At 46.0% G+C, this 12,104-nt stretch overlaps 1 protein-coding gene across 7 annotated transcripts in view; it reads left to right on the top strand.

Annotated features, from left to right (window-relative positions):
• Positions 1-12,104, top strand: part of LOC115475173 (zinc finger protein 184-like) — a 94,111-nt gene that overhangs the window by 50,732 nt on the left and 31,275 nt on the right. For all 7 annotated transcript variants that reach the window (XR_003942961.1, XM_030210936.1, XM_030210938.1 and 4 more), the window contains exon 7: positions 10,709-10,822. Coding sequence is in view for 6 of the 7 variants with exons in the window: in XM_030210936.1 (XP_030066796.1) it covers positions 10,709-10,822 (114 nt within the window). In the remaining variant the exon portion in view is untranslated. The remainder of the gene's footprint in view (positions 1-10,708; positions 10,823-12,104) is intronic.

Raw genomic sequence — 12,104 nt, 5'->3', positions numbered from 1 at the left:
TGTGCTGGAAGGCCCCTCAAGCTCTTCGAGGGAAGAGGCAAGGAGAGGCAACCGCATTTGGTCTTGGTGCATTGCAGTGGTGTTGGCAGTCACAAAGCAGAATACAATGCCCGTAGATGGTGGCACAACTCTTAAAGTTGTCCAGGATCGCCGTTTGGAGGTGTTGCTGAAAAGAATAAAGTGCGTTTTGAATATAATTAGGTCTGCCACCTCTGTTTGGGCAGCGGAAGCCATGGGCTTTCTACGATCCTGAAAAGGATTGCAGGCTCCCTCTAAATACATAATTATCCCAACCTTGTATCTGCTCATGACAATTTTACACAGTCTGGGTAGTAGCAAACTACATAATTAGAAAGAAACCCAATATAAACTGTCATGAGCAGATACAAGGTTGAGATAATTATGTATTTAGGGAGCCTGCAATCCTTTTCAGGATCGTAGAAAGCCCATGGCTTCCGCTGCCCAAACAGAGGTGGCAGACCTAATTATATTCAGTTTAAGCTGTGTTGAGGCAAAGTGGCTCTCCTGTTTGTTTCTGATAGCTGCTGTCTAGGCTCTCTCCATAGCACCGTTCACCAGTGGCAGCTTACAAATAAAAACCAAAAAAACAGGGAGTGAGCAGGGAGCGAAACTGCGCAGTGTGTCAGTGCCGCAATATAAATACTGTACCGCCATTGAAGGAGCTTCGGATCTGGGTCCCTCTCCCGCAGTGTTGCTGGCCTTACCCTCAGTGGGTGCTGAATCGGCAGTAAGCAAGGATGCTCCGCTGGCTCCGATTTTGTTGGGAACGGCTGCTGTTTTGTCCTCCTTTTCAGGGTCGACTGAATGGCCTGTCTCCCAGTCCCCTCCCCTGGGCAGATTCAGTCTAGCGATCTTTCTCTTCTCCCTGCCAGCTCTGAAGGAGGTTTTCCCCCAGAGTTTGTTATGCAAATGTATAAAGCTTTTTTGCTGCAGAAGTCAAGCCTTTCTTCCTTTTCAGCTAGGAGGAAATTAGGGGAGGGTCAGATGGTGGCATCTAAAAAGACCCTGAGGGTCCTGAGATCTGGAAGGTCTGATCCAGATCAGGAGATGCCCTCCCTAGAAGAACAAGATTTTTCTCAAGGAGGCCTGTTAGATGAGGACTCTGGTCAAGTGGATTCAGGGATGGATCCCCTTATTCCGGGGGAGGATCCATCTCTTCTTAGAATTTTCCACAAGGAGGATCTGCAGGAATTAATTTCCTTGGTATCCTTCTACCTTACTTTCTGAGGAGGAGGAATCTCCGGTTACAGAGCCTCGCAAGGTGGACCTCCTGCTAACGGGAATTTGCAGCCCAGGTAAGACCTTTCCCATGCATCAGGATATCAGGGATGTTATTCAGACACAGTGGGATGCTCCGGATTTGGTTTTTAGGCTGCTAAGTTGATGGTTCATCTGTATCTGGCTCTAGATGCTGACAGAGTTCTTTTAAAGCCCCTTGTAGTGGATGCAGTGGTCTCAGCGGTCACAAAGCGGAATTCAGTGCCCGTAGATGGTGGCACTGCTCTTAAAGATGTCCAGGATCGCCGTTTGGAAGCGTTGCTGAAAAGTAGCTTTGATGTTTCGACCTTAGCAGTGCAGGCAGCCATTTGTTGGTCTCTGATTGCTAGAGCTTGCTTTCGCTGGTCTGAAAGAGTTCTTGATAGGTCTTCGGATGATTTGTCCTCTATAGATGCTGATATAGCTAAGCTGGAGATGGGCTCTGCCTTTTTGGCAGATGCTTTGTACGATTTACTGCGGGCTTCGGCCAAGTCTATGACTTTGGGGCTAGCTGCTAGGAGGTCTCTTTGACTTTGAGGTTGGTCAGTTGATGTGGCTTCTAAATCTAAGCTCAGTAAATTTCCTTTTTGGGACTCTATGTTCGGTGAGGACTTGGAAAAGTTGGTCCGCAGTCTGGGAGAAACCAAGATCCTGAGACTCCCTGAAGACCGACCTAAAGCTTTGGGACGTGGTTTGTTGTCGGCCGGGGTTGAGGTCGCGATTTTCGTCGCTTCAAATTGGGCAAGGCAGCGCCAGCGCAATGATTTTTTTCTAGAGGACTCAGTCCTTTCATGGACCCTGTAGAGGGACAAGGACCTGGGAGCCTCTTTCCAGTCCCTCACCCATCCCTCACAGTGAAGATGTCAGGGCCCAGCCTCTGGTTCCCATGGGAGTGCATTTGGTGCAGTTTTTTCCGGAGCTGGGCCCAGATTACCTGCGACGAGTGGGTGCTGGAGGTTATTTGAGAAGGGTACACCTTAGAATTCGCACGTCTACTGTCGGACACATTTCTGGAGTCTGCTTGCCGGTCTCGCTTCAAAGCATCCATCGTCAGGGGTACTCTGGAAAGGCTTCTCAACCCCCAGGCCATTTGTCTCGTTCCCTCGGCGGAGCTCAGACAGGGTCGGTATTCCATTTACGTTGTCTTTCCCATGAAAGAAGGTTCTTTCAGACCGGTCCTGGACCTCAAGGTGGTCAATTGGGCTCACAAGGTCCCCACCTTCCGAATGGAGACTCTTCACTCAGTCATCGTGGCAGTGCGACCCGGGGAATATTTGATGGCTCTAGATCTTACTGAAGCCTATCTTCATATCCCAATTTGTCCTCTGCACCAGTGTTTTCTGTGCTTTGCAATTCTCGGCCAGCATTTCCAATTTCGGGCGCTACCTTTCGGCCTAGCTACAGCCAAGGTGATGGTGGTAGTGGCAGCAGCTCTCCACAAGGAAGGAATTTTTGTTCACCTGTACCTGGACGATTGGCTCAACAGAAAAGACCTACCATGAGAGTCTGCAGGTCACAGGGCACGTGGTCCATTTTCTGCAGTCCCTTGGATGGGTAGTCAACTCACAGAAGAGTCTTCTGCAACTGTCTCAATCCCTGGATTATCTGGGCGTATGCTTCGACACTCAGAGGGACCGAGTGTTTCTTACCCAAGCCCGAATTCTCAAGTTACAGACCTTGATTCGTCAGTTCCTCTGGACATTTCTTCTGTCTGCAAGGGACTATCTTCAAGTCCTGGGATCTATGGCTGCAACAATAGGGATGGTACCTTGGGCCAGGGCCCACATGAGGTCGTTACAAAGGTCCCAACTTTCCAGGTGGTCCCCACAGAGGGACTCCCTCCTACGAAAGTTGCCGCTACCGACGCAGGAGCATGGCAGTCTTCGTTGGTGGCGTTGGACGTCCAGACTAGCCAGAGGGATGCCTCTGGATACTCCACAGTGGATAGTGGTCACAACGGATGCCAGCCTGAAAGGCTGGGGAGCCCACTGTCAGGACAGGTATGCACAAGGTCTGTGGTCGCTGCAGGAGACTGCCTATTCGATCAATCTCTTGGAGACCAGAGCAATTCGTTTGTCACTTCAAGCATTTTGCCCCCTACTGGAAGGCCAAGCAGTGCGCATCATGTCAGACAAACATGTATGTCAGTCATCAAGGGGGGACAAGAAGTCTCCAGTTGGAACAGGAAGCAACTCAACTCATGAGCTGGGCGGAGTTACATCTTCTGTCTCTCTCGGCGGTTCATGTAGCAGAAGCAGAGAATGTCTAGACAGACTTCCTCAGTCGCGCCACAGTGGATCCCAGGAAGTGGGCTGTCAGCGATGACACATTTCAGTCAGTGGTGCGCTGCTGGGGTCTTCTGACAATGGATCTGTTCGCCTTTGTGTCCAACACGAAAGTGTTGATGTTGTTCCGTCGCTGAAAGGACTCGAAAGCTCAAGGGATTGATGTGCTGCTTCTGCCTTGGCCAGAGGGTCTGCTGTATGCCTTTCCCCCGTGGCCCCTGATAGGCAAACCAGTTCCCAGGCTTCTTGTGCTGAGCGTTGTGTGGTCCCGCCTTTGGAGATCTGCAGGGCAGCGACTTGGTCCTCCTTGCATTCCTTTTCGAAGCATTACAGATTGGATGTGCAAAGTCGTCAGAATGCAGTTTTTGGGGCACGTGTTCTCACAGCGGGATTGCTGGGGTCCCACCCATGAATTTATTTCTCTGTTATTTCCCATCAGTCACTCACTGGGCTGGTCCGGAGAGACGCTAAGGAAGGAGAAATTAGACCTTCTAATTTGCTTTCCTTTAGTCCCTCTGGACCGGCCCAGGCCCCGCCCATGTATTTCTATCTGTTGGTTCTTTCTGGTAAGCTAGTAAGTATGTTTGGATTTTGGAGAGCTGCATTGTCCATTTACAGTTCCTGGTTGATGGTTTAAAAAAAAAAACACAACAAGTTAGGACATATCTTTGAGTGTCTCATGCTATGTCTTAGTGCCTAAGTGGTGCAAGGCACATGAAGTGTGATGCACAGGCTTTGTATTAGTCTGGTGTCAGTGGTTGCTCAGGTTCCCGGGTGCACAGAATACGGTTTCTTTTTCTTCTTCTGCTTTGTTACAATGACCTGGATTTTTCTCTACCTAGCAAGGGCTCTTATTGGCTCTCTCTGTAGAGTCAGAATTCTCAGTCTCTACCTGCTGGAAGGCATGCACAACCCATCAGTCACTCGCTGGGCCAGTCTGGGGGGCTAAAGGAAAGCAAATTAGCAGGTAAGGCCTCATTTCTCCTTGCTGCTGAATATTAGCAGTTAGCGCCTAAGTGAAAAAAGGCTTATTTTGGGGGTGTTCTGGGGGCAAAGTCAGCACTTGGCCGGTTAAGTGCCATATTCATCCCATAAATGGGACTGCATAAAACACAGTCCTATCTTTATGTAGTAACCCATGGCTGGTTAAGTGTTGAATATCAGCTTTACTGGCTATGTGTTAGCTGACTCCATAAAAACATGATATTCAGTGCCGAAGCCCGGACATAGCTCAGCACTAAATATCCAGGAGTAACACCATCAGCAGTCAGCAAAATGCTCACTGCTGCCAGCTGAGTATTGATCCTATAGTTATTTTCTTTGATAATTATTCTGTAAGACTTGACTGAATTGAAAGTTTTTCTTATTGGTTACTATATGTATTGCTAACTAAAGCTAAATTAAAGCATTGACAAACTGAAAAATTTCCAGAAATGTTAGCCATCCTTCTAGCTTCTGGACATAAATGTAAAAATCTGAACAAAGCCAGACAGTTGTCAGTCCTAACCTTCTGATTTTTACACACATGTGAGGAAGAGAAAAAAACCACACAAGGTGGAGGTTCACTGAATGCCTATGCAAATGTCTCGAAGTTGGAAGGGGAGTAGGAGAAGTTGGCTTTTTCCAAGCAATGGAGGAGACATGTGGAAAATAAACAATCTTTATTGTGAAACATCAAAAACGACTCGACACAGCAGCTGTGTTTCGACGCCTCAGCACCTGCTTCAGGAGTCTTATGATCTACTGCTGATTATAAAAGAGGGTACAGAAGAAAAAATGTGTCTTGTTGAATTGTCACCTTAATTCAGGATCAAAATAGAAAGCCTTCATGAACTGCCAAATGCGGTCTCGGTGAAGTGTCAAACAGCACATCATAAGACTTCTGAAGCAGGCACTGAGGCGCCGAAACACAGCTGCTGTGTCTTCTACCCCAACAAAATTGCTCATCCAGTGGCCAAGTGAATCTTAGCAAATTTGCTATCTTCCTGTATGCAATTGTATTACAATCAAACTGGTACTCCTCTAGCTGGTAAAGTGTGACCTCACCAAAAATGAGTCTCTGCGGCTACTTTAGCTCTCATAAAATCTGCTGTGCTGGATAGCATACGGAAAACACCACTTGGTCCTTGCTCCATATTTTCACTTCACACTACTGCTTGAACGAGTCTTAAGTTGGAGATAGTGCATTTTGGTTGAGCTGTGCTTTGTGAAATCAGCAACTGTCATATTTTTAACTGTGACTGTCCTGCTCCTGCAAAATGAACTGAATATCTATAACTTGTGAGCCTTGACCTTGGGAGTAACCCACTGTGTACCTGACTCAATCCTGCATGTCACTGGTAACGAATATTTTCCATAGACAATAAGACCAATTGTGCATAGTTCCTCTCCCATCCCCAACAGTAGTATTTCCTCTTGAGTTTTGAAACTAAATGATGAGATCACCGCATATGAGAAGGGCCGAGCATGCTCAGAACTTCACATTTGGTTCTGAGTAAGCTGTTCTGTTGCTTGTTTGTGTGCCCAATCAATCCTGCTGTCTAAAGAAAACTCCTGTACAAGTGAGAAATGGTGCTACTGTTAGGCATGCAGTGATGCAGTTCTGTTATGGAAAGAAGTCAGAGAAGGAGGAGCAGCGCAAAGCCATGCTATTTTGGTCCAACAGGCATTGCCAGACATGAAATGTAAGATTATAGTATGGGAACCTCCTTTTGTGATTCCAATAACTTTTTAAAATTTATCAATCAAGATACCTTTCATTTTATTAAATGTGCATTTTTAAATTGTTCTACCAATCAAAATGTATTAACCCTCCCTCCAGTTGCTCCCCCAATACTGAAAATGTAATTGTTTTAACACTGCAACATGTTCCATGTTCTAGTAACAGGTAGAAAAGAGGCAGGTGCTCCACAAAAGCAAAACAACATAAAATGCACACTCAGAGACCAAATAGATAAAAATTTTAAAAAGAAAATACAAAATTGTATTCAAACAATAAATACTATGATCACATAAAACCTGATATGTTTTTCTTTCTTTATATTTGGATTATATATTGATCAATATTTTCTCTCATTTGTCATCTTTGTCTTCTCCACCTCTGTTTTCTTGTTGTCCAACAGCTTTTCTCCCCCAGCTCACTTGTCTTTCATCTTCTTAAGCTCTTCCACCTCTCCTTGCTATGTCTAACTTCCATCCTTGTACCTTAGTTCTCCTTTTCCCTACTTACTTTCTCTGCCTCAGCCTCATCCTTCACCAGTAAGTTACCCCTAGTCTCATTCATTCCTGGTTAGCTACAGTAACTGGTTGACCATGTAGCTAGAGATACATTAGCAGCCTGTACAGAATGCCCTATGAATTTTGGTGGTTCTGACAGCATCTCCCCTCATTCTTCCCTTCCCCCACCCAGCAACATCTCTCCTTTCTCTCTTCTCCATACCACAGTATCTTCCTTCTTTCCCCTCCCCCCAGCATCTGCCCTCTATCTCTCTGTCTCAACACTAATGCTTGGTTTTCTCCCATCCAACAGCAGGAGGGATCCTCTGTATTTATCCCACATTTTTTAATTCCATCACTGTTTTTGATCCGAATATCCTCCCCCAGGAGGATATTCCATACATCTTTTGCCTTGTACCCCATATCCTTTCTGTTGCCTTCCTCTGAACAGCTTCAAGTCTTTTTATGGCCATAGTGAAATACGGCCTCCAAAACTGAATACGGATCTCCAAGTGGGGCCTCAGCAGTGATTTGTACAGGAATATTATCACCTCCTTTCTTCTGCTGGTTATGACTATCCCTAGCCTAGCATTCTTTTGCCTTTGGCTACCACTTTGTCACACAATTTTGCCAGCTCACTCTATGGCCTGCAAATATCAGCCTCTCATCCCATATCACATACGGTTCCTTTACATTTTTGCACCTCAAGTATATCGCTCTACATTCTCCGAGGAGAGGCAGGATATATTCTTCTCACATGTAAATGACATTATCCACGTCGCCCGGAGCAGAATGCTTAAAAAAGCGTAGTACAGTTTTAAATGCATATGACATCATCCCCACCATGCATGCATGAGTGCCTTCCCGCCTGCCATGAGAGCATGGGACTATCAGTCTTCTTCCATCCAATGTGAGGAGAAGATGCGCAGCTTCGCGGCTCCATCACTGCGTCTGGTGCGGTTTGCTTTTCCTACAGCTGTTTTGTGCCTTCCCTGTGGGACTTTTCCCAAATATTCTCTGGTTTTCCCCTATTGGGGTTTTTTTCTTTCCCCTTACAGTTTTAATTTCCTTTTATCTCCACTTTTAAGTTTTCTTCATTTTTTTGTGCTCAGTAGGCCCTCTTAAGCCTGAGCTTTTCCTTGGTGATTTGCCCCTTTTTAAGGTCGCCACAGCTGTTTTCCCTTCCATGTCATCAAAGGTAACCGGTGGCTTCAAGCGCTGTGCTCGGTGCAATTGGACCATCTCTGGAAAGGACACCTATTCTTGGTGTCTCCAGTGTTTGGGGCCTGAACATACCCCTTCCAGCTGTTTTCTTTACCTTCATATGAAGAAAGGGATTGAGCTTGCCAGAGGCTCAGAGAAAGATTTTTTGGAACCCGGTCCGAATCTTCGATGTTGGCATCAGTATCGGTGTCGAGCCTTGCACTGGCATCGGGTGCATCGATCCCTATGTCTGCTAGGCCCATGTCAGACACTGGGAGTGGGCATGCATTGAACAGATCTCCACCTGCTTCGGCAGCAGCCACTGTGCAGGGCCCCCAGGAACACAGTCAACATCAGACCTGACACTGAGGAGACATGGGAATTCGATGTCGTCCTCTTTGGCACTAAGGAGTATCAATGACTGGCATCGGGCGAAGGCCAGGAAGCATCAGCATCGATCCCCCTTGACGCATGGTGCTGGGGCACCAAGGGATCCAGTCCCCGAGAAGCATCGACACTGGGAGAAGTGTTCTCCCTGCATCAAGGAGGTGCCAACGCAAGGGTCTCTGTGTAGCCAGGACCAGACACCTACACTGACCACTACAGTTCAGCAGGCTGCCTCTGGCCGACATCCCAGCCTTTCCCAGTGGCAGCCCTCGAGCGCATCCAGGCCATGCTCCATGAGCATTTGGTGGGGCCCCTTCAGCAGAGTGCATTGGTGTCTGGGGTGCTTGCACCAGCCACGTTTCTTCCTTCTGCCCCGCAAGACCTTCAGCCTGTGGTGAGTCGGTGCCACATGCGTTACCGGCATCAACAGCCACATGTGCTGGCACCCCCTTGACATCGGTGGAAAAAGCTTCACTGGAGTCACGGGTGGAGCCTGCATCTCGATGGCGTTCCAGATAAGGACATGGTTCCTCTTTCTCAAGGCAGGCTCAGTCTCAGCCCTCCCGTGAGGAGCTCTTTGCTGACACTGTTGAGGAATGCTCATGGATGTCTGATGAGAACCCTTGGTACTTCTCGGAGGAAGAATCCTATGGTATCCCATCTGACCCCTCCCCTCCAGAGGAAAGGAGGAAGTCTCCACCTGAGTGTCTTCCCAAGTTTTGTCAGGGAAATGGCGACTGCCATTCCAATCCGTTTGGAGACGGAGGATGAGCCCAGATGTTCGAGGTCTTGGACCAGAGCAGGCCAAATCTCTTTGCCATCTGGCCAAGCAGCAGAAGGTGTGCAGTAAGTTTTTGGCCAGGAGCGCTTACTATACTTTTGATGTGGCATCCCACATCTCTGCCCAGAGTATAGCGATTGCAGACTCTCATAGCCACATGTCTTTGACTTGGACCCTGAAGTTCAGCAGAGATTGGCAGATGCCACATGATGGGGGATAACCTTTTTGGAGAGAAGGTGGAGGAGATCAGTGACCTCATTAAGAAGCATACCTGTACCATCGATACTCTCGCCTGCTGGATGCCTTGTGCCCCCTCCTTATCCAGGAGGTTTTCAAGCAAGACGAAGAGAGCTCCCTACTACTCTCAAAGGTGTAGGTATTATTATTATTAGCATTTGTATAGCGCTACCACTACTCTGCCTTCAGCAGGTAGTGCAGGCTGACTGGTGCGACAGGATTTCTTCTGAACAGGCCTTTCTCCCCAGGGTGCAGTCCATGGCCTGCAGCTCTTGAGGTTTATCCTAGGCCACCTTTGTGCCTATTTGGATGCTGTATTGCTAAATTCTACAGGCTAAGGTTAATACTATTATAAAACTCGCTACAGCTATAATATGACTTAATAAGGATAATTTTATAACAGAATGCCATGCTGTTAGTGTGCATATGTTGCATCTATCTGTTTTTTTTTAATACGCCAAAAATGGAGGATCACACATTTATATCTGCAACAAGGCAAGTTTAATTGTATGTGCCAGGATGAACACATGCATTTATGTTTAAACTAGTAAAAAAGCCCCGTTTCTGATGCAAATGAAACAGGGACTAGCAAGGTTTTCTTCTGTGTGCATATGGGAGTGTGTGTGTCCCTGCCTTCTGCCCTCTCTCCCTTCCCGTGTACTGTCTGTCCCCTCCCCCCTCGGAGTTGAGTCCTTCAGTGTTAAGTTTCTTGCTGTGCTGTGTTTGTGTTACAGAGATAGTGAGGGCTTCTGCCCTCTCTCCCCTCCCCCCTCTCCTTCACTGTTACAGAGAGAGTGATTTGATTTCGTGCTTTGCTGTGTTTTCCTTCACTGTTTGTGTTACAGAGCGAGCGAGGGCGGGGCAGACACTAATGGGGAAACCGGATATCTCTCCCCCTTCACACTTCCGGCTGGAGGCTTCATTTAGAACGTTGGTGGTGCCTTTTATATATAGAGATCATTTTTATTGACATCCTTAAAGCAGAACAGTCAAAACCGAGTTATGTAAACAAGATCAAGGTGTCATGAACGTGTTTTATAAAGTACATGCATAAGGGCCAATCCCACCCCAGTTTTGCTTTATTTTCCCTGAGAAATGCTTGTGTTATGACTTGTCTGCATCTGTTTTTATATGCATATACATTAGGCAACTTTATAGGAGACTATTTAAGTACATAAAATACTGTTCTGCATACTCAAGGCACTTGAAACATTGAACTAATTGGGAGTCATTTTATATTATAATTTGTTTAATAAGAATACTTAAGTATACATCTTGAAGATACTCATTTTTAAATGATTTATTTTGATTTTCTTTACAGACTGGCCAGTTCCCTCATCTGTCCTTCCTTTAAATATTAAAATAGAGAAAGAATCACATCCCATTGCTCATGAGGACTCAAGAAGAAGAGCAAGTACTAGCAGTCCAAGTACAAGTGTGTATAACTACCCAGATAATTGTTGCTGACTAGGACCATCCATTAATTTTTAATGGCAATATCCTGATATACTACTGAAAGTGATTACAGACCTCCCTGGTGCTGTCTGAATAGTGGTGGGGCAGTCCGTGGGGGAGCAAGAGCAGTTAACGATGATATTCAGCAAAAAGGCTGTTCTAACAAATTAGCTATCCATATAGCGGGTTGAATATTTCTGGGTACCATATCTGGATATTGAGTGCTGGCCACTATCCTTATAGTGATGCTGAATATCCGGATTTTTGTCAGCTGTTAACTGGGGATGGGGGGTGCTTGCGAGTCTATTTAAGGATGGCCACCTGATTTGATCTCTGTTTCCTCAGACCCCCTGTTTTTGAGTCTGCCTCTTTTGTATTTGGAAAGTTATAGTCATAACTAGAAGTAGCTTTTGCTTACTGTCCTACATACAATCCACATTGCAACAGGCAACAACCATCTTCCTGCAGCTTGTGGACTCAGGTATTTGGTGCAGCGTACATGCCAAGTGGAAGCTCTGTAGGGCAGGTACTCAGCATGCTGTATCACTAGATGCTCTCGGGAAACTAGTCTCTTTTTTGTTTTTGTATACTACATGAGTTAGACATAAAAGTGTGGCATTAGGTCACAGAGAATGGCTTTCCACTGTACTTATGAGCTACAGAATTCTCCACGTTTAAGACAGGAAAGAAGGCACTCTGTTAGAGTATCTGGAGGGGGTGAGCCATTGCCCTGGGCCCTGGAAATGCAAAGGGGTGCTAAACTTTAAGCATATTCAGGGGACTGATTGAAGCAGGAGTAAGTGACCTCTTTGAAATAAATATACAGGGCGAGGCAAAAAAAAAAAAAAAGTAAAACCCTAGAGGGTTTTTTTTTGCTATTTTCTCAGCAGCCACTTGGAATTTCAATGTGAAATTTTACATCTTTATTTGTTATTACTGTCTGTGTTTGTGCTGAGTGCAATGAGATTATCTTTAAGTATGGTGAAGTTACAGACTTTTTAGCATGACCACCCAGCAATTTTCATGGCTTAGTAAACAGGGCCCTAAATAAGTACTTATAATTTCTCATTGAAATTCAAAGCAGTTGCTGAGAAAACTACAAAAAACTGTATTACTTCTTTTTTTTTTTTTTTTTTTGCTTCACCCTGTATTTCCTGAGCTGTGCAGGAACCATTGGATCCTTGGTGAGGCCAACTGTGTGTTACTTATTGCCCAACACTTCAGTAGTGTGGATATGAGAACAGAAATTACTTCTGGAGCAC

Source organism: Microcaecilia unicolor, chromosome 7 (genome assembly GCF_901765095.1).
Source record: "Microcaecilia unicolor chromosome 7, aMicUni1.1, whole genome shotgun sequence".
NCBI classification, from domain to species: Eukaryota; Metazoa; Chordata; class Amphibia; order Gymnophiona; family Siphonopidae; genus Microcaecilia; species Microcaecilia unicolor.
This window is presented reverse-complemented; position numbering and strand designations above follow the sequence as displayed.